Here is a 22,697-nt window from a genome sequence, read left to right as displayed (position 1 = left end):
AAAGGATATGGGTTAAAGGTTCCCAGCTAACCCTGGGTTCGTTCATTTGCTTGGAAGACACATAGCACCACATTACTTAGCTGACCTAGGATTCAAAGAAAAATTAGCAAAGAGAAAAAGTGTATTAAACAAAATCTAAAGACTACTAGGCACAAGTTTCCAAGAGCCTTCTCCCAGTAGAATTACACAGGGTGTTTTAATTCCTTTAGCACAAATTTTGGCAACTTGTATGAAATATTATCTACCGAGGAAGTTTCATTAGAGACTCTACACCCTTTGCTTTTATTGGAGGTTTGTCACATAAGTACTCTCTGTATAACACTTACTAAGCTTACAGATTTCCATAATGAAAGAAAATGTTTAGTATAAAGCATTTTATCTGTATAAGCAAGTAGACACAGTGAGCCACAGTTAACAAATAGGGTGGTAGGGACCCTCCTAAAATTCACAGATGCCAGTGAAAGGCCATTTTATTTTATTTATTTATTCATTCATTCATTCCTCTTTTGTTGTAGTTATTATTGGTGGTGTTGTTGCTGGATAGGACAGAGAGAAATGGAGAGAAATGGGGAAGACAGGGGGAGACAAAGATAGACACCTGCAGACCTGCTTCACCACTTGAGAAGCAACCCCCCTCCTGCAGGTGGAGAGCCGGGGGCTCTAGCCAGGATCCTTACACTTGTCCTTGAGCTTGGTGCCACCTATGCTTAACCCGCTCCGCTACTGCCCAACTCCCAAAAGGCTATTTTTTACTACAGTCTTCCCTAAGGATAGTAACTTCAGTTCTGCTGTTTTTTTTTTCTGCATATGCACGTAAGAAAAGGATTAACTTCAAGTCTTCAAATGCTCTTGGTAAGCTCAGTAGTAACAAAAGGGGGGAAAAAAAGTTTATAGGTTAAATGAGATATAATTTGACCATTGTGCTTAAAGCCCAAGCCATATATTGGTTTCTTTTAATACTTGAGAAATTTGATGTATTGTGGGATTAAAACTTTAAGTGGGTCCAGCTGTGATGCAACTCTAAAGTGCACACATTACTATGAGTGTGGACTCATGCTTAAGCCTCTAATCCCTACCTGCAGGGGACAAGCTTCACAAGAGATGTAGCAGACTCCAAATATCTCTCCCTCCCTCCTCTCAGTCCCTATCATAAATAAATAAATGAAAAACATGGCAACAGGGGAAGTCAGGTGGTATTGCAGCAGGTTAAGCGCAAGTGGTGCGAAGCACAAGGATCAGTGTAAGGATCCCAGTTAGAGCCCCTGGCTCCCCACCTGTAGGGGAGTCACTTCACAAGCAATGAAGCAGGTCTGCAGGTGTCTATCTTTCTCTTTCCCTCTCTGTCTTCTCCTCCTCTCTGCATTTCTCTCTGTTCTCTCCAACGATAACATCAATAACATAATTACTACATCAATAAAACAAGGACACCAAAAGGGAATAAATAAATAGATATAAAAAATGCCAACAGGAAGCAGTGGATTTGTCATGTAGACACTGAGCCCCAGTGATAACCCTATTGGCAAGAAGAAAAAAGAAAGTAACTTTAAGCAGTCTGTATAGTACTAGCAAAAGGAGTATAAGCATAGGAATGACTGTTGGCTCATAACTTTCTACCATCTTTTTTTTTTTAAATATTTTATTTATTCATGAGAAAGATAGGAAGAGAGAAGGAACCAGACATCACTCTGGTACATGTGCTGCCAGGGATTGAACTCAGGACCTCATGCTTAAGAGTCAGTGCTCACCTCCTGGACCACTTTCTACCATCTTTTTTTTTTTTTTTAATTTTTTATTTAAGAAAGGATTAATGAACAAAACCATAAGGTAGGAGGGGTACAACTCCACACAATTCCCACCACCCAGTCTCCATAACCCACCCCCTCCCCTGATAGCTTTCCCATTCTCTATCCCTCTGGGAACATGGACCCAGGGTCATTGAGGGTTGCAGAAGGTAGAAGGTCTGGCTTCTGTAATTGCTTCCCCGCTGAACATGGGCGTTGACTGGTCGGTCCATACTCCCAGTCTGCCTCTCTCTTTCCCTAGTAGGGTGTGTCTCTGGGGAAGCTGAGCTCCAGGACACATTGGTGGGGTCTTCAATCCAGGGAAGCCTGGCCAGCATCCTGGTCTACCATCTTTTTTCTTACTCTCCAGGTATATCTTTGGAGAGAGATGGCAAAACAATACATTAGTTTAGATTATGAATCCTGACACTGTTAGAACCCTGGCTTCACACATTCCTTCTGCATCAGTCTTCTCTTCTGTCTAGTGAGCATAAGATGAGTACATTCCTTGTAAAGTTGCAGGTAGAATAAACGAATATGTGTAAAATACATGCCAGGTAATATTTGATCATTGTTCCATGAATATAGTGATGATATTTACTAAAGCAAAAATCAAGGCATTTACTTAGAAAAATTGTTAGTATAAATTTGAACTAACAGTTGCAATATGTGAAATTGTGGGTTTGTTTTTTTAAATATTTTATTTATTGGATAGAGACAGAAACCAAGAAAGAAGAGGAAGATAGAGAGGGATAGGGACACTTGTAGCATTGCTTTATCTCTCATCAAGCTTACTCCTGGTAGCTTGCTCATTGTAGTATGTGCACTCAACCTGGTGCACCACCTCCCTGGCCCCCTGTAAAATTGTCTTCAAAGGTACATGATTGTCACACCTTTAAAGTGCAGTAAGAATTTAGAGATGGGAGACTTAGAATGATTTACTATAAGACTAACCCACAAAATTTCTTTACTCCTAACCAGTACACCTGCTGTTTTTTAACCATCAGTTCAAGTGTGGCTGCACAGTCCAAAAGCCACAACAAACTTAAGTTCCCGTATAGAGAACCCCCCCCACACACGCTGTTGTGTTGATTGCTGTGTAGCTGGTGATGGGCTTGAGTTTTATTAGGAATATACGATTGAAAGAAAAGTCTTAGTGGAAGCAGAGAAGCAGTGTTCTAACTATGTTACTTAGTAAAATAAATCTTCTTAGTAGAGGAGAAAGGACACAAGGAATTAAATGAAAGAATGAAGTTAATATTTTAACATTTTCCCTTAAGGACCAGTGTAATGCGGAGAAGCACGCAGATGGAATTATAGTAAGTTTAATCTAATCTTTTTGTTTCCCTTTACTTCTGCAGAGCATTATAACCAGTCATGTCAAGGGATTGCTGAATTTCTACTCATTTTTCAATGCAAATTCTTTCACCTATTCACTGCTTTTTGTTAACTCTTGCAATTTTCCTTGAGCTCCTAAAGTTGACCATCTTTCAATGATCATTTGGAGGGGAAATGGTTATCTCAAACTGTTTTATGTGTTGATTCAACTTCAATCACTTTGCATGTATTAACCTGAAGGCTTAATCATAGTACCCAGTTCACTTTTTTTTTTGTCTTTTTCTTCAAAGCAAAGGGGGGGTTATATTATTCAACTGTATCTTAATTATTTAAATGTGCTTATAGATTTCTATTTTCTTTTTAGATTGTGTGTATTATATTGTTACTGTGTTATACTCCATTTTTTGTTAGGAAAAAAGTTGTGACATGTTTTCACTTTTACCCATTTCCTTACTCTGCCCTCTTTTTTTTACTTCTGGACTTTTCACTCTTCCCTTATGTTCAATATGCCTAATTCTAAAAAGAAAAGAAAAAATTGTTAGTGTTTTCTATTTAGAAATAAAGAGAATTTGAAGGTTTGTGAAGTAAACTTAGTTTTATGGCATCTAATGATCTGTCTTAACTATTTCTAAAGCAGGAAATAGCTTCTCTTCTGAGGCTTTGTCAACTTGTATGAAATCTGGTTACTCATTTTATAAATAAATCTCTTCAGGGTTATTTCTTGATTGTAATTCAAAGGGTGAACATGTTGTCTTTATAATTGCTGCACAATTAAAACAGCTTCTGTCTATATTTGCATATTTATTTCAAAAGCAGAAGTACTAGAAACATTTAAAATTTTTAATTAAACTCATTGGAATTTTTATTTCTCTTTTCCCAGTGAGTTCAAAGCCTGAGTCATGAGTATAGCTATGTGGTATAGAATATAATACATATCTTTTCTTGAGATAGGAGTGGAGAATGTGAACTTTATGGGAAAGGACTGTGCATGTTTTCTGTCATTTCATGGTCCCCACAGATCTGAAGGAAAATTCATAATTACAGTTGATTTTAATCTCTTTTCCCTCAAAGGAAAATTTGTTACTTTTCATTATGTTAAAAAATAGGCAGAGGGGAAAAAATATGCAGAGGGGCCAGGCGGTGGCGCACCTGGTTAAGCACACACACTACAGTGCACAAGGACCCAGGTTCAACCCCCTGGTCCCGACCAGTAGAGGGAAAGCTTCACAAGTGGTGAAGTAAGACTGTAGGTGTCTCTCTGCTTCTTTCCCTCTCTATCTCCCCTTCCCTCTCAATTTCTGTCTTTATCCAATAATAAATTAAAAAAAAAAAAAAGGGGGGCTGAGCGTTAGCGCAATGGGTTAAGTGCACATGGAGCGAAGCACAAGGAACCTGGTTTGAGCCCTCAGCTCCCCACCTGTAGGGGGTTTGCTCCACAATCAATGAAGCAGGTCTGCAGGTATCTCTCTCTCTCTCCCCCTCTCTGTCTTCCCCTCCTCTCTTGAATTCTCTCTGTCCTATCTAACAACAACAGCAAAAATAACAAGGGCAACAAAATGGGAAAAAATGGCCTCCGGGAGCAGTGGATTTGTAGCTCAGGCACTGAACCCCAGTCAGAACCCTGGAGGCAGGGGGAAAAAAAGGCAGAAGTGGGGTTTTGTTTGTTTGTTCTTGTTGCCAATGCGTTAGCACTCCATGCCCATTTTTTTCAGCTAGAGAGAGGAACCACAGCACTGAAGCTGTGCCAGGGGCTCAGACTTGGATCGAGCACATGGACAAGCAGGTCTCCTTCCAGTTGAGCTATCTTGCCAACAAAATTAGGCAGAGTTTATAAAGTCTAAAAAAAAAGATAATTTTTTTGTAATTAAAACATCTAGAAAATTTATATTTATAAAGATCTAAACTTGTAGAAAACAAACATTTGCATCTGTATAGTCCGGGACTATATAACATTTTTTCTTTTAAGAGTTTTTACTTTGAAAGAAATAAAGGAACTATTCATTATTTAAATCTGAGAACCCCAACTGCTAGAGCACCCTAGCCAGCCTCCAACTGGCTGTGACCTTAGGCAAGTTACATATCTTTGAGTCTTAGTTTCTTCATCTGTAAAGAAAAGTGACATATTGGGTCGGGCTATAGCATAATGGTTATGCAAAGAGACTTTCGCCTGAGGCACTCAAGTCCCAAATTCAATCCCCACACCGCCATAAGCCAGAGCTGAATAGTGCTCTGGTAAAAAAGAAAAAAAAAAAGAAAAGTGACTAATTCTGTCTCAGAAGGTGGTTTTGTGATACAGAGAATAAACATGTAGTACTCAAATTTAGATGTACTTATATGTTTTGCTTATTTATTTTATTTATCTTGAGTAGCATGGATTTGAATTTTGTAGGTCTAAAGTTATCCACAGATCCCCCTCCCCCCCCCCAGTAAATACAGTTGTCCTTCCTTATGAATATATTTTATGAAGTCCAACTCTAAGGGACTTGAGCATTCAGGAATTTGGGTGTCCCTTCCTAGTGTGGGTAGCAGGAGAAGGAGGGCATCAAGCTCCCAAGGATTCCAAGATTTGACTGTAGCTAAGTTTTTGGAGTCAAAAGTAATTCATAAGGAACCTGGAGATGGTTCACCTGGCACAGTGCACATTTAACCATGTGAGAGGACCCAGGTTCTAGATCTTAGCACCACATAAGTATAGTATGTACAGCACTATAGGAAGCTTTATGAACAGTGGAGTGATACTGTAGTGTCACTCTCTCCCTTTCTCTGAGATAAACTGAGGGGAAGAAAATCTTTTAGAAGCAGTAGATTTGTACAGGCATGAAGCCCCCCCAACATGTATATGTATGTATGTATGTATATATACTCATATGTACATATGTATTATGTATGTGTATCTCATGCTACAACTTGTGTAGAATAAAAGTTGTGCATAAGGAGTTGGGAAATAACTCACCTGATGGAGTGTGGATCTTACTTTGCTATGGGGTCCTGTGTTTGAGCCTCTGCACCGCAAAGGAGAACCAACAACAGGGGAGCTCTTTGGACAGTGGAAGAGTGCTGAAGTGTCACTGCTCTTTGTCTCTCTGACCCTCTTTCCCCCTCTAAGTGAAACAAGGAAAAAAAATTGACCTGGAGTCTGCTTCTCTCACTCCCTAGTGCCGTATATATATATTAAATGCATGAATTATTATTTTGAGGTTGTGTGGAGGTATTACTGCCTATAGCTCTCACTTTGTTCATGGTCAGTTGTGTTTTATATTGTACAAACTTTATTAATATCATCATATATTAGGTCTCAAGAATATAAAATGTGATTTAGCATCTTAGCCTAGAGTTGATGGACCAAGAACTATAGATAATTGTAGGATAATTATATTTTCTTTTTAGAACAATAAAAAATTTTGAGTACTTTTAATATACATGCAAAAAAAGGTTACAGCATTTTCTTTTGATTTTTGATTTCTTTGATAAACTTAATCTTAGAACATTTCATTCAGGGGGGCCAGGTGGTGGCGCAGCAGGTTAAGCGCACATGGCACAAAGCGCAAGGACCAGCTTAAGGATCCTGGTTCTAGCCCCCAGCTCCCCACCTGCAGGGGGGTCGCTTCACATGCGATGAAGCAGGTCTGTAGGTGTCTTTCTCTCTCCCTCTCTGTCTTCCCCTCCTCTCTTCATTTCTCTTAGACCTATCCAACAACAATGACAACAATAAACAGCAAGGGCAGCAAAAGGGGGGAAAAGTGGCCTCTGGGAGCAGTGAATTGGAAGTGTAGGCACTGAGCCCCAGTGATAACCCTGGAGGCAAAAAAAAAAAAAATTCATTCAGGACAAAAAAGGTTACATGCAGGAGATAGATTTCTGGGGACCCAGGAAGTTTCACAGTAGGTAAAGCATCAGATTTTCAGCCATGTGTTAGTGAGTTCAGTCCCTCATACCACATACGCCAGAGTGGTGTCCTGGTTCTCTTTCTCCCTTCCTCTCATAAGTAAATACATACTTAAATAAATAAATACTAGTTTCCTTGGTAATTTTTACTACATATTGAGTGAGGTTGAAGAAGTCATATGTTATCATTCTTACACATTAGTTGATTTCACGTCTCCAGGCTGAGGGAGGGAAAGAGACAGCACAGCTCCAGATGTTTCTTTAGTGCCATTATACCTCCCATGTGTTGCTGGGGTTCAAAACAGGCTTGGCACACATGTCAAAGCATGTACCCTAACTGGTAAGCTATCTCTTTAGCCCTGGATCAAAGTATTAATTGTGGGCACTTAGCATTCTTTTGAGAAAACTTTTGAAATAAGAAATTTATTTTAAGAACAACTCCACAACTTGTTTGGTTATTATGGTCTGTTCCAGTATCTGAAAATAAAATCATAAAGATAAATAATCATAATTGAATAATAATATCCAGAAGCCCTTAGAAACCTTGTGATCCACACATTTTTATATTTTGTAGACTTAGACTCATAGCACATTAGTCCTTGGAGCAAAGACTGAGAAATTAAAAATATAAGTCTCTGTTTATGTGCTTTTCTCAGTGCTTCAAAACCTTACCCATCTAGTTTTCCTACATGTTTAAATTGTTTATGATTGTAAAATTTCTTCTATTTTCCAGTTAGAATTTTTATGTTAAATAAGTTGTTGACAACTTAATAGTGACAAGGATCAGAATCCTTGTGTTCAGAAGCACTTGATTTAAGACATCTAGATTTTGGTTTTGTTTTAAATAAGAGACCAGCTTAGCTCTGGCATATGGTGATAAGCCCAGCTTAGCTCTGGCATATCCCCAAATCCCGGGAATGAAAGTATTTTGCATAGTGGTATCTCCTCATCCAGTTTAAAAATCTCACACAGAGATTTTTTTGTTTGTTATTTTCCTTTCCTTCTTCCTATTTATTTATTTATTTTAAAAAGGAGACATTAAAAAAACCATAGGACAAGAGGGGTACAACTCCACACAATTTCCACCACCGGATCTCCGTATCCTATCCCCTTCCCTGATAGCTTTCCTATTCTTTATCCTTCTGGGAGTATGGGTTCTTTTTTTGAGACTTTTAAATTTAGACATTAAAGTGCTACGAAGTTTTACCATTATCTGCTTCCATTTCCAGGCAAGCACTATTTAAAAAAATATATATATATATATTTACTTACACACACGCACGCGCGCGCACACACACATACACACACACACACACACACACACACACACACACACACACACACACACATTGCAAATAACTTTTGAACTCACCCATCAGCAAAATGTTTCTCTCTTAATTGTTTCATTGCTGTCTGTTATAAGGTCTACCTCTTGGGAGTCGGGCAGTAGCGCAGCGCACGTGGTGCAAAGCGCAAGTACCTGCGTAAGGACCTCGGTTCAAGCCCCCGTCTCCCCACCTGCAGGGGAGTCGCTTCACAGGCAGTGAAGCAGGTCTGCAGTTGTCTTTCTTTCTCTCCCCCTCTCTGTTTTCCCCTTCTCTCTCCATTTCTCTTTGTCCTATCCAACAATGATGACATCAATAACAACAACAATAATAATAACTACAACAATAATTTAAAAAAAACAACAAGGGCAAAAAAAGGGGAAAAAAAAGATCTACCTCTTATATATTTGACATTTCTCCAGGTCAGTTAAAGCTAAAGAATTAAATTCTTTCCCTTGGGTTTTGTGCCATGTAGTCTTCTAAATGGTGGGTCCAAACTTTATTGGATGCTACCTGCATGGGGAAGCTCTCACTTCACAGAGCTGTGTAGCAGTGCTGCAGCTGTCTCTCCTTCCTTCTTCTCTATCCCCTTCACCCCAACTTTTCTCTGTCCCAACAAAAGGGGGGGGGGTAATAGTGTTTCATGTTGGCAGAATAATCTGTTAATTTTTTTCTCCAAAATTTCAGCTATATATTTTGAGTATTTTTGTCTTCTAAGTCCTCGAACAGTTCTCTTCCCAACCTTCAGCTAGAAGATTCATCTCGTTGACATTTAGCAAACACAAAACTACATGCAATTCTGAGGGACCCAAGACAAGCACAGTGGTAGCCCGCAGGACTTGCATGCAAAAACTAGATGCTGTCTAGTCTAGTCTGATATGTTGATTGGAAGCGGCCACTAAGGTCTGAGAGCATGTCCCTGTCCCTGTCTCTGCTAGAGAAACAAAACTGGTGGTGAATTATTAATTTGAGAAGTGCTGATTTGAATGTAGAGGTTATTGTTTCTGGTTTCCTGGAAGCTTCCCATACACACCATTTTCTGACTCTTAAGCTTTTTCCATTACCTTTACATTAAATGACAACTGTACTCATTTCTCCCTCCCTTTTGTGCATTTTTAATAAGTAACTCTTATCTGTATAGTAAAGGTGTTTCATTACCTTTTTGCATTCCCTCAAGGCTTTGCTGTCTAATATGCTTCTTATATATTTTGGAGGATCAGCAATGAGTGGATAGTTAATTAAAAACAACTATACTGTTTTTCTTTATTTCAGAGTACAATTAATCCTGTAGATGCAATATATCAACCTAGTCCCTTGGAACCTGTAATCAACACAATGCCTTCCCAGACTGTCTTACCTCCAGGTACAGTATTTGGAAAAAATGTTTCATAGACTCACCAATGAGAAAAAACTTCAAGTTTGTATATTGATTGTAGTGATTCTGTTCTTTTGACTTATGGTAGTGCCAGGGGTTGAACCTGGGAACCTTGGAGCCTGAGGCATAAAAGTTGTTTGCATAGCTATTATGCTTTCTCCCTGGCCCTATAGTTGTTTGTTTATTTGTTTGTTTATGAGAGACCTCAGTCTGCTCAGAAGTATTTTATCACTTGAACTGTTTGCTAGTTTTACAGAGCAACTGTACTGAAGGATTAGCCTACCTTGACTTAACTTTTGATATCCAATCTAGTTTCTTAATACTTGTTAGTAAATCATCCTTAATTTTAATGGGAATAGGTCAAGATGGCATGGATCTTGACTGAATAGACTATAGTTTCAAAAATTTCTAGTACTGGGGAGTCGGGTAGTAGCACAGTAGGGTAAGCGCAGGTGGCACAAAGTGCAAGGAACCGTCAGTTCCCCACCTGCAGGGGAGTCGCTTCACAAGCAGTGAAGCAGGTCTGCAGGTGTCTATCTTTCTCTCCCCCTCTCTGTCTTCCTCTCCTCTCTCCATTTCTCTCTGTCCTATCCAACAACGACAACAGTAATAACGACAACAATAAAACAAGGGCAACAAAAGAGAATAAATATTTTTTTTTAATTCTAATCCTTAGCAAATGAATCCCATACAGTTGCAATTAACATTTATGGTTAGCTGTCTCTCTAATTCATTTTACATGTTCAAATTCCCCAGAAACTGCTCAGTTGTGTAAATCAGAGCAACGTCCGTCTTCCCTACCAGTTGGACCTGTATTAGCGTCTTTGGGACATCATCAAACTCCAACACCAAATAGTACAGGTATAGATTTCTGTAATTCCTTTTTCCTCTTAAGTCCTTTATTGCTGATGAACAAAAAGGTTGGTGGTCTGAGAGGTGGTGCATTGGATTCTCAATCTTAGGCCCTGGGTCCAACCCCTGGCAGCACATGTACCAGAGTGATATTTGATATTCTCTCTCTGTCTCTCTCTTTTTTTTTCTCTCTCTCTCTCTCTTCCTCCCTCCTCCTCCCTCCCCTGTCTTCTTCATGAATAAATAAATAAAATCTTGAAGGGGGAAAAAGAGAAAGGTTGCAAATGCATCTATTTTTGTATGCAGTAACAGGTTTTCCTGTGCAGCCTGGTAGAAGAAACCAAGGACGTCGCATATGTACAGTACTGCTGAACAGCTTCCCTAGCCCAGTTACTTTATTGTTATTATTATTTTTAATTGTCACTGAGGTTTTACCACTGGGGCTTGGTGCCTACACAACAAATCCATCACTCCTGGTGGTCTTTCTTTGTTTCTTCCTTTCTTTCTCTCTCCCCTCCCCTTCTTTCTCTCTCTTATTTTATAGGACAGAATGAAATTGAGAGGGGGAGGGACAGAGAGGGAGAGAGAAAGATAGACACCTCAGACTTGCTTCACCACTTGTGAAGCATCCCTCCTGCAGGTGGGGAGCCTGGACTTGAACCCTGGCCCTGCACATGATAATATGTGCACTTAACTAGGTGCTCTGCCACCTAGCACCCACCCCCCATTTTAATTAGTTACTTTTTATTCTAGTACCATGGCTAATCCTTGGGTTGTTTGTTTTTACCTTTTTCTTCTTTTTTTCTTTTTCTTTTTAATTCTTGGGATTGATCCCTGACACCACACAAAGGACATCACCAGGAGGAAACTCCATGGATGGTGGAACGGTGTTTTGGTATCTCACTGTTTAAAAAAATAAAGTTGATTCTGTAATTGGACTAGGAAGAAGCTTAGTGGTACCTTGCATGCCAGGGCCATGGATCCCTTCCTTATCACCTCATTAAAAAATTGTTCAACTTGACTTGTATATTTATTATTATAAAGGAGTCAGACAATGTATACATATAGAAAATAAAGCATGTGTTTATGGATATACATAGCCCTATCCCATGCATTTTCATTGTTATTTTTGCTTTAAGTTAAATGAAATAATGTATTTTTAACCTCTATCCATTTAACAGAGAATAATTTTAATACTACTTAAAACTTGGAGTGTTTATACGCACAGCTAGGTCTACAAGATTAAATAAATAAAATAAATATAGATAAAATTACCTGTCAAGCTTACTACTTTTGTTCCTTAGAGGAACAGCTACCTAGGTAAGTGGTAGATAAGGTCCTCCTCCACAGATTTCTTTCACTGTCAGAACCTTTCCTGTGTAATAATAAAAAGTTGCCCTGTACTTAAAGTACATAAAAAAAAAACTTGAACTAGTAAAGCTACAAATATTTAGCAACATTGGCAAATATCTTCTGACTTTTGAAAAAAATCAGTAATAACTCTCATGTGCAACTTGTATGAAAGTATTGATAAGCCATTTAAATAATGAAGTTGATGTGTTTTGATCGTCATTTTTCTGTATTTTCTTACCTGTGTTAATTAAAAATAATTCCTATGTGTCCATTTAAAGATACATAAAACTAGTTCCAAATTTTGTAAACTCCTATAAGATTTCTTCATTCTATACATTAATTTTACTGATAGTTATAAGGAATTCAAGATAAATTATCTTAGAAGAAGTTATTTCAAAATATAGCATTCAAAATAGGTGGATTAAAAGAGGTTTCTTTTAACAGCCTGGGAGGTGACACAGTAAATAGAGCATTGGATGCCCGTGCATGAGGTCCTGAGTTACCTTTCCCAGGGTGGTGCAATAGTCTTCTCTCATAAATAAGTAAAAATAAAAATTTAAACAGATAAAGATTTAAATTGTTTTATTTATGTTATTTGCTTTTTCAACCTTATTTCTCCATTTTATAATGCTTTATTTTTTAGGATAGAGGTAGAGAGAAATCAAGAGGGGAGAGGGAGAGAGAGATAATCTGCAGCCCTGTTTCACCATTCATGGAGCTTCCCCCCAGCAGGAAGGGACAGGGACTTGAACCTGGGTCTTTGTGTGCTGTACTCTCTACAAAGTGTGTCACTGCCCTACCCACCCCATTGCCAATATTTTATTTATTATTAATAATTTTTTTACGAGAACCTGCTCAAGTCTGGCTTATGGTGTTATAGGGGAATTGAACCTGAGACCTTAGAACCTTGGGCATGAGAATCTCTGCATAGCCATTATGCTGTTTCCCCCATGCAACTCCATCTTTCTTTAACTATATCACTAATACAACAAAGATATAAAGGGGGAAATAAAAAAAATAAATTTTGCTAGGGAAAAAAGTTCTTTTGTGTATTTTTTCCATTCAAATTTATTTTCTTGGGTACATTTTCAGAGTATTTGTGTGGTACTAATTTTTTAATTTCAACAAGAAAAAATTAGTATTTCATCTTTCAGCTCATATGAACTCTTGGAAGTTCCACAGTGAACCATTACCATTTTAGGGGGTGTGTGCATGTGCACATGTTCAAAAATTCTTTTGAACATGAGAACGGTGTTGAGTGAATGTGCTCATTCCGTTATCTATGGAATCATAGACATAGGAATGGGCTACCTCATGGGTGGCTCTGGATTTGTTTTATTGCTACTGTCCTAAATTTCTTCGATGATTATATCCATAATTTAAGATTGTCTGCTAAGTGGCTAAGTTTAATTTCCACCAACTTGGCAACTTGGTTATCAATTGCCTGGCAGTCCTTTGTTATTACAGAAGTGTGTTAAATTGATCAACACCCTATTGGTCTTTCTGATACTTAGAGTTTGTTTTCATTTATTTGTTTATTGTATAGAGACAGAAACTAAAAAGGAATGGAGAAAAAGAGAGGGAGAGAGAGACAGAGGCACCTGCAGCATTGCTTCACTGACTTAACTTCTCCCACTCTTGCAGGTGGAGCCCAGGGACTTTGAACCTGAATCTTTGTACACTGTAATGTGTATACTCTACTGAGTGCGCCACCTCCCGGCCCCTGTTAAATTTTTAATATTACTACTTTAATCTAGATTAGGGGCAAGATAAGCTTCTGTTACTTGATTTCTATTTCTTTAAACTCTTTAGAAATAACGTGTCATTTTTCCCATAATACATTCTGTTTTTCTCTGTCTCTTAGTGCCAAGCACTTAAACTTAGGTGAAAAAGAAATGAGGAGTTTCAGGTGGGAGTAGATAGCATAATGGTTATGCAAAATGATTTGAGGCTCAAAAGTCTCAGGTTCAATCCCCTGTACCACCGTAAACCAGAGCTGAGTAGTGCTCTGCTTAAAAAAAAAAAAGAAGAGTTTTAGTAGTGAATGTTCAGGGCTCTGTGCAGAACTTTTTTTTTTATCTTATCACCAAAGCATATTAAACAATATGAGTGTTATATCCTAAACAATATTTACCATGTATGTCGTTTTGATACTTTATATTTCCATTAACTCACTTCTGAATTTTTTTTAATATCTAGACCTACAGTATAAATTAAGAGCCTTGGGAGGGTGGGCACAGAATTCTAGTGATAGTTTCAGTATGTAAATATACCCTTGCAATCTTAAAGGCCTATAAACCACTGTTAATCCACTAGTAAAAAATATATTTAAAAAAATAGGAACCTTGGGGGCCAGGCGGTAGCAAAGCGGGTTAAGCACACATGGTTCAAAGCTCAAGGACCTGTGTAAGGATCCCGGTTCGAGCCCCCACTCCCCACCTGCAGGGGAGTCGCTTCACAGTCAGTGAAGCAGGTCTGCAGGTATCTATCTTTCTCTCCCCCTCTCTGTCTTCCCCTCCTCTCTGTCCTATCCAACAACAAATGACATTAACAACAACAATAATAACCACAACAAGGCTACAACAACAAGGGCAACAAAAGAGGGGGGAAATGGCCTCAAGGAGCAGTGGATTCAAGGTGCAGGCACTGAGCCCCAGCAAAATAACCCTGGAGGCAAAAAAAAAAAAAAAAAACAACTAGGAACCTTGACTTTCTACTAGTACTGGTATCTATTGTGGGACTTAGAGCACTCACACTCTGATTTTTAATTTTAATCAGAAAAGCTCTCTTCCTAATTTTAAGGATAATTCTGGAAGGGAAACATAGCATCTCTTCATTTATTTCAGAGGCTGTGTTCCCATTCTGTAGTGCAATTTGCCTTGCTTGTGTGGTCTAAATGTTGGAGACTCTTGTATATGCAGAGGTCTCCTTTAACCCTATTCCCTAGTTTCTTTCTTTCTTTAATGTTCTTTTTTCCTTAAATTTTTTAAATTATTTTTTATTTATTTACTGGATAGAGCCAGCAATCAAGAGGGAAGGGGGAGCTAGATAGAGAGGGAGAAAGACACCTGCAGCACTGCTTCACCACTCGCAAAGCTTTCTCCCTGCCAGTGGGCACCAGGGGCTTGAACCTGGGTTCTTGTGTGTTAGAATGTGTGTGCTCAACCAGGTGCACCACCGCCAGTCCCCACCTAGTTTCTTTCAATAACTAACATAAACCTCTAATTTAACTTCCTAGGCAGTGGACACTCACCACCTACTAGCAGTCTAACATCTCCGAGCCATGTCAACTTATCTCCAAATACAGTCCCAGAGTTCTCTTACTCTAGCAGTGAAGATGAATTCTATGATGCTGATGAATTCCATCAAAGCGGCTCATCCCCAAAGCGCTTAATAGAGTAAGTAGATGAATTAAGTATTTAGACACCTCTCCTGATTTTTTTAAAAGTGCAATTTTATTTTGAGGCTAATATCAGTGAAATTCCTTTCCAGTTATTGTTTAGGAAAAAAAAAAAAATCAAAATGGAAGGGGCCAGGTAGTGGTGCACCTGGTTAAGTATCAGGATCTGAGTTCAAGCCCCTGGTCCCCACCTGCAGGAGGAAAGCTTCACAAGGGGTGAAGCTGAGCTGCAGGTGTCTCTGTCTCCTTCCTTCTCCATGTCTCTCCCTCCACTCTCAGTTTCTCTCTGTTTCCATCCAGTAATAAAAATAAATAAGTAAAAATTCAAAAAAGAGAAAGCAAACTGGACAGCTTATTTTTACTATCTTTTTGAGCAGAGCAACTGCACAAAAACTGTTTACTCCTGATTTAATTCAGATGAAATAAATCAGTAATCCTTGAACTTTGAGCATTGTCTTTATATCACTAACTTTAGGAGAGGTTTCAAATGAGACTTTGTAAACTATGAACTATTACCAAGAAGGAGTTCTTTTACATTTCTTGATGACACTTAGCATCTATAAAGATTAGGCATTAAACTAGGTGGAAGGATGATACAGAAATTTAAAACAGACCTTTCTACCCTAGAGGAATTTACAGTTTTGCTGTGGCATAAATATGCATAAAAAGACATGGTATCATTTTGAAGTCCTGAGAAATCAGGAACAGATACACTGAGGGGAGGGTAATAGTCCTAAAGTGAGATGTGACTTAGTAGGGAGGAGGGATGTAGGGGTGAGGAGACACGGTAGAAATGAAAATACAATTGCACCAAAGTAAAAGACTCTGGGGTGGGTGGGTAGAATACAGATCCAAGAAGGATAACAAAGGACCTAGTGGGGGTTGTATTGTTATATGGGAAACTGGGGAATGTTCTGCATGTACTAACTATCGTATTTACTGTTGAATGTAAAACATTAATTCCCCAATAAAGAAATTTAAAAGAAATGAAAATACAGATGCAACCCTGTGAAGTAAGTCTAGGAGGTAAGGGAAGCTTACATTTTACTGGGAGTGCTGGAGATAATCTCTGAAAAAGATTGACAGGAGGGTTGGGGATAGATAGCATAATGGCTGTGCAAAGAGACTCTCTCTCATACCTGAGACTCCATAGACCCAGGTTCAATCCCCACACCACCATAAGCCAGAGCTGAATGGTGCTCTGGTAAAAAGGAAAAAGGAAAGAAAAAAAAATGAGGTTGACAAGGAGTGGGATGTGAAAGACTTCTTTTAGTCTTTTGTGAAGTTTGAACATTTGCTTTCGAATGCTGGCAGTTACAGACTAGGTCTGCATTGTAGAATGCAGTGGAGGTACATTCCAAAGAATAGTTTGATTTCACTTAGCCATGTCTTTTATCAAAACTGGTCATTTAGACACTAGTGAAGATATTTACTACTGAATAATCAAAGAAGCAATATTTAGTTAACCTTTTTGAAAAATAGATAAAGGTAAGTAGCTAGGGTAAACTATGTTTAATTTAGAATATATGTGGTCTGGGAGGTGGCACAGTGGATAAATAAAAGAATTGGAATCTCAAGCATGGGGTTCTGAGTTTGATCCCCAGCAGCACAGGTTTCAGAATCTTTTTTTAAAAAAATGTAGACTATATATATATATATAGTTTTTTAAATTTTAAATTTTTTTATTTTTCTTTTTGTTGCCTTTTTTATTGTTGTAGTTAATATTGTTATTGTTATTAATGCCATTGTTGTTGGATAGGACAGAGAGAAATGGAAAGAGGAGGGGAAGACAGAGGGGGAGAGGAAGATAAGACACCTGCAGACCTGCTTCACTGCCTGTGAAGTGACTCCCCTGTAGGTGGGGAGCTGGGGGGCTCGAACCGGAATCCTTACGCTGGTCCTTGCATTTCGCGCCACCGGCGCTTAACCCGCTGCACTACCACTTGACTGCCAGTTGTTTTTTTTGTTTGTTTTTTGTTGTTGTTTTTTTTAATTTTGCAACTGTGCAATTCCCTTCAGTGCCATAGTTACAGACAGGGACTGGGCAGTGGTTCAAAGCTGGTTTACTTCCTCATGGGTACACTGTGAGGGATCTACTAGATACAGTACTTTAGGATAATGAAATTGTTGTTCCTAATATTAAAGTGGTGGTGTTTTGTTATTACATTTGTTCAGTTTTCATAAAGTGTACCATAGCAATAGTGAACCATAAACTTTTGAGTGATAGTAATGGGTCAGTGTAGCTTTATTTGGCCGTAATAAATGTACAAGTCAGGGTGAATGTTGACAGTGAATAAGAACGTGTTTGGCTGTATGGGGCATCTAGGGGTTTTATAGTTACTGCACTTTGCTGTGAGCCCAAAATTACTCTAGAAAATAGAGTCATGATTTGTTAAAATGAAATGAAGGTAAGTATTCAGAGAAAACTGTTTAGAATATATAGTAAGATTGTTAACATCCAAAATTTTGTAACTACTGTGTGAAAATTTTGGTTTCTGTTTTAATACTTAATAAGTAAACCAAATATTCTAGGTAAATTACAATAGTAGAGGAAATTTTCTTTAGATACTGTTAACCATTTCATAATGCCAGTTATCATACATTTATTTGTAAAGAAAAATAATGTTCTTTTAATATAAAATGTGGGCTTTTATCAAAGGATCTCAAAAACATAAACAAGATATTATTTTGAGACTATGTATCAGAAGTTGCTAATTCCTGAAGTTTTAGAAATTGTTGCTAAGAATTAAGACATATCTGTCTATGTATGAAGTTACAAAATCACTAGATGTGTTTCAAATTAAAGGCAGAGGTTGAGTCCTAATTTTTGGTGAGCCTTCAGCTTTTCTTGGATCATACACTATGCCAAGAGCATAAGATAATAGACCTTGTCATCAGACTTGAGTTTATAGTCTTGCAATGAAGATGGTGGGAGAGAGCGGGAAAGTATATGTATGTATGTGATGTAGTTAGCTATAGCTGTAAAGATGTGGTTTGTTTCAGTCTGTTGTTTGCATATGCTAGCATTAAGTAGATCTATAAGGGTTAACATCTTACTGTGATTCTAAATTGCTTTTTTTAGCTTAAGAAGGTGATTAATGTTTTTTAGTTCCTCTGGATCTGCCTCAGTCTTGACACACAGCAGCTCAGGAAATAGTCTGAAGCGCCCAGATACTACAGAATCACTTAATTCTTCCTTGTCCAATGGAACAAGTGATGCTGGTAAGTGAGCATTGAATTTGGTGTTGCTGATGTTTTGTTTTTGTTTTACTGTTATGTTTATAAGCATTTTAATACTGGAAGTAGCGCTGATTAGCCCAATTTAACACCATTCTAAGAAGATCTACTTTCTTTTAGATCTTTTCGATTCACATGATGATAGAGATGATGAAGGAGAGGCAGGGTCAGTAGAGGAGCACAAGAGTGTTATCATGCATCTCTTGTCACAAGTTAGACTGGGGATGGATCTTACTAAGGTAAGAATCACATTTGAATTTGCCCAAAGTCATAATGTATGTGTGACTTCTCAGTGACTGTATGGTATGTCTGCAAATGTAGTTTGCTATAACTTCTGCTTTGTCTTGTGATTTGACATTTATCAACATATATTGTAAAATTAATGTGTAATATGTGTACTCAGCCAGGTGTGCCACCACCCAGCACATCTAATATAATACATTATAAATTACATGTATAAGATATGGTGAAAAAAAAAAAAGTTAGCAATCACTCAAACTAGGGTAATCCTTAGAGTATGATGTGTCTGAGGGCAGAAGACATCATTTAGCAGACAGGGTAGTATTTGTCTTTCCCTACACATAACCCAGGGTCAATCCCTGGACTACACGGAAATGCCACAGCACCAAAAGAGACTCTAGTGCTGGGGTCTCTCTCTCCCTCAGTGAAAAAGCAACCCAGGAGTAATATAATTGTGTATGCACAAAACCCCAACAATACCAAAACACAAGAGAGAGAGGAGAGAATAGTGTATTTGGATTGTGTAGACTAATGTTTGTATTTTACTGGAGGGAAAACAAGAAGTAGTTATCAGTCCTAACTGTTAATTTGGACAAAACCTAAAGTAGTGAGGTAACATAGCAGGGAGGGTATGTGTAAGATCCAGGTTTTGATTCCCAGTTCTTGGCACTTACCATACTATGGCAGGGGTACTCTGATGTCTCTCTTCTGTACCCCCTTTTCTGTGATAAAATATTTTTTTAAAAAGCACTGCTGTATGCACGGAATGAACAGAGTTCTGATTTTGGGTTAGAGGACCTGTGCTTGCATCCTATCTTCCAAACTGTGTGACTGTAGAAAGGCCCCTCTACATTTATGTTCAGGTTTCTTACAAGCAACGGACATACATGATTGCTTCACAGGGTTGTTGTAAAGTAGACCAGGTAATGAATGAAAAATGGTACAGGATATACATTGAATTATCTTTGTTTATTAGATAGAGACAGCCAGAAACCGAGAGGGAAGGGAGTGAAAGAGAGGGAGACAGACACCGGAAACACTCCTTCACCACTCATGAAGCTTTTCCCCTGCAGGTGGGGACTGGGGGCTCAAACCCAGCTCCTGTGCATTGTAACATGTGTGCTTAACCAGGTGAGCTACCACCCAGTCCTAATGATGAGAGACAGCAGAGGAGATACCATAATGGTTATATTGAGACCTTCATGCCCGAGACACAGAAGTCTCAGGTTTAGTCCCTCACATCTCCTTAAACTATAGCTGAGCAGTGCTCTGGTAAAGCAAACAAAACCTGACATGTCCATGTTAGAGACAGAGAGAGACCACAACACCAGAGCTTCCTTCACTGTGGTGGGGCCAGGCCTAACACACAAGGCAAAGCAGTGCACTGTCCCAGTGAGCTATTCCACTGAGCCAAAGATTCTTTCTTGCTGGTTTTTTTTTTTGTTTTTGAATTATAGGCAACAAGTCTCAGAGTTAACCCTGGCGGCAATTAATTTTTTTTTCTTATTGTGGGGGCCAGGAAGTTGGCTCAGTGGTAGAGTGTGGATTTACATGCTTGAGGCTCTAGGTTTAATCCTTGGCACTAGTTGAGAGTTAAAAAAAAAAACAAAAACTCTTTGGATGGTAAAAATAGTACTTTGTGTTTTCTCTCTTTCTCTATTTTTGTTTTTTTCCCTCTGACTCTCTCTTTTGTTTTGTTTTTTTCCCCCTGACTCTCTCATATAGATGTTTAACTTCTTAGTGTGTAAAAATAACCAAGAATAAAAGGAAAATAATACTTGGTTCCTACATTCTAGGTGCTCATATAGTTGAGGATATATTGTTATTAGACACATCTCTGTGTGTAATGATAACAAAGAAGCAGCGGTAGAGAGGAAAGTACACAGATTACTCCAAAGACAAAAGACCTGGTTTTTAATTCCATGGTGAGAAAATTTCTCAGCCTCTTTGAACCCCCCCCCCACTATAGTACAGATTTTTTTTTTTGTTTGCTAATATTTGTGCTGGTCCTTTGCATCTGCCCAATTCCATCACTTCTGATGGACTTTATTTTGTTGTTAGATGGTGAGACAGAATAGCACTTTTCCACTGCTTATGAATCTTCCCCCTGCATGGTCTCCCATGTAGCAGCTAAGACAGGAATCCAGAGAGCACACAGTGCCATGCACAAGGACCGGGGTTCAAACTCCTGTCCCCACCTGCAGGGAGGAAGCTTCACAAGTGGTAAAGCAGTGCTGTCAGTATCTCTGTCTCCCCTTCCCTTTCAGTTTCTTTCTTGTCTCTATTAAAACAAAACAAAAAACAGATCTTAGTGTGTTTTAACAAATTCACTCTACCAGGTTAGCAATCTCCCAGCCCTAGGGTTCTTTCTTTATAACAGATTTGGCTTTGATAATCTGTATGTAATTCCCCAGCAGGTAGTAGACATCAGAGTGTTGCTACTACGTAGCTTGCTCTGTTACATTGATTCAAGAAGAGAAAGTGACACTTGAACTTTCTAAACTTTTTCTCTGCTTTTCACCTGATGGGCAGGAAGTTTGGAAAGTAGGTATCAGAAGCTGTCTGAGTGTTACTATGTAATTGTAATGAATTGTGTTTCTGATTGTGATTTTTTTTTTTTTTCTTAGCAGTTCTGCAGTGTGTTTCTGATGGAAGTTGATTCTGAAAGATCAAATGTCTTATGTTTTTCAGGTGGTTCTTCCAACATTTATTCTTGAAAGAAGATCTCTTTTAGAAATGTATGCAGACTTTTTTGCACATCCGGACCTATTTGTCAGGTATTTGACTAATCTTGGTGACTAATCTTTTAGAAATGCTATTAAATAGTTTCTTACCTTTGGAGGGTAGATGAATTCATTTTTGCCTTTAAGTACTTCTGGGGAAAGTGGCATTGAATATTTTGTCTATATTACATATCTGCTCAGACTACATGGTGATGGTATTGTTAGACAGCTAACTTAAATACTGTAGGAAACTACAAGAACAAATTAAGAGGTAGCTAGTTTTTTAAAATATATTTTTAATTTATTTTCTCTTTTGTTGCCCTTGTTGTTTTATTGTTGTAGTTATTGTTGTTGTTACTGATGTCGTCCTTGTTGGATAGGACAGAGAAATGGAGAGAGGAGGGGAAGACAGAGAGAGGGAGAGAAAGACAGACACCTGCAGACCTGCTTCACCACCTGTGAAGCACTCCCCTGCAGGTGGGGAGCTCAGGGCTTGAACCGAGATCCTTATGCCGGTCCTTGCGTTTTGCACCATGTACTCTTAATCCGCTGCGCTACCGCCTGACTCCCAAGAGGTAGGTAATTTTATAGCAGCAAATTGTTAGCCTATTTTATTCAGGAATTGGTCATCACTTTAAAACTAACTGAGGTATGGTATATCCTAAGGAAGCTCAGTTGGATCCAGCAAACATTTCTAAAGCACCTGTTCCTTACCAAGTCCTCTGCTAATAGCCAGAGGAGAAAAAAGACAGTGTTTACCCATGAAGAGCTCACAGATTATACTGAATTGTCAAATGTTTTATATATAAAGCTTATAATGTTAGATATTTATAGAAGACATAGTTTAAAGATGGGACTAGTGTATAAAAAAAGTTCATGTTGTTTGTAAGTGATGGTCGGATACTTTTCTTTGCAACAATGTTTTGATTTGTTTTCTTGTATTTCTTGGCCTTGGGCTTGATTCCACTAAACCTGCCTGCTGAGGTTCTCAGCCACTGGCTGATACATTATCTTTCCTTCTTGATGGAAATTTAAGAGAACTATACAGCCAACTCCCAATGGACAAAAAAATAAAACAATTATGATCCTATTGATTTTTAAATGTGAAACTAAATGAATATTTATTGGTAACATGTAATGTGGGTGGATAATGTCAGTAATTTCATTAGAGGTAGATTTGAAATATAA

The 22,697-nt window shown here is 38.4% G+C and overlaps 1 protein-coding gene across 9 annotated transcripts in view; it reads left to right on the top strand.

Moving 5' to 3' along the window:
• Nucleotides 1-22,697, top strand: part of OSBPL9 (oxysterol binding protein like 9) — a 135,489-nt gene that overhangs the window by 96,943 nt on the left and 15,849 nt on the right. For 6 of the 9 annotated variants that reach the window (XM_007535155.2, XM_007535157.2, XM_060205902.1 and 3 more), the window contains 7 exons: nt 3,062-3,100; nt 9,602-9,692; nt 10,461-10,565; nt 15,148-15,307; nt 18,419-18,531; nt 18,667-18,785; nt 21,478-21,563. In XM_007535155.2, coding sequence (XP_007535217.2) covers nt 3,062-3,100; nt 9,602-9,692; nt 10,461-10,565; nt 15,148-15,307; nt 18,419-18,531; nt 18,667-18,785; nt 21,478-21,563 — 713 coding nt within the window. The remainder of the gene's footprint in view (nt 1-3,061; nt 3,101-9,601; nt 9,693-10,460; nt 10,566-15,147; nt 15,308-18,418; nt 18,532-18,666; nt 18,786-21,477; nt 21,564-22,697) is intronic. The other 3 variants (XM_007535156.3, XM_007535154.3, XM_007535159.3) reach the window with 1 other exon arrangement.

Source organism: Erinaceus europaeus, chromosome 13 (assembly GCF_950295315.1).
Source record: "Erinaceus europaeus chromosome 13, mEriEur2.1, whole genome shotgun sequence".
In the NCBI taxonomy this organism is placed as follows: Eukaryota; Metazoa; Chordata; class Mammalia; order Eulipotyphla; family Erinaceidae; genus Erinaceus; species Erinaceus europaeus.
Note: the sequence above shows the minus strand (reverse complement) of the source record. Positions and strands in the feature narration are given on the sequence as shown.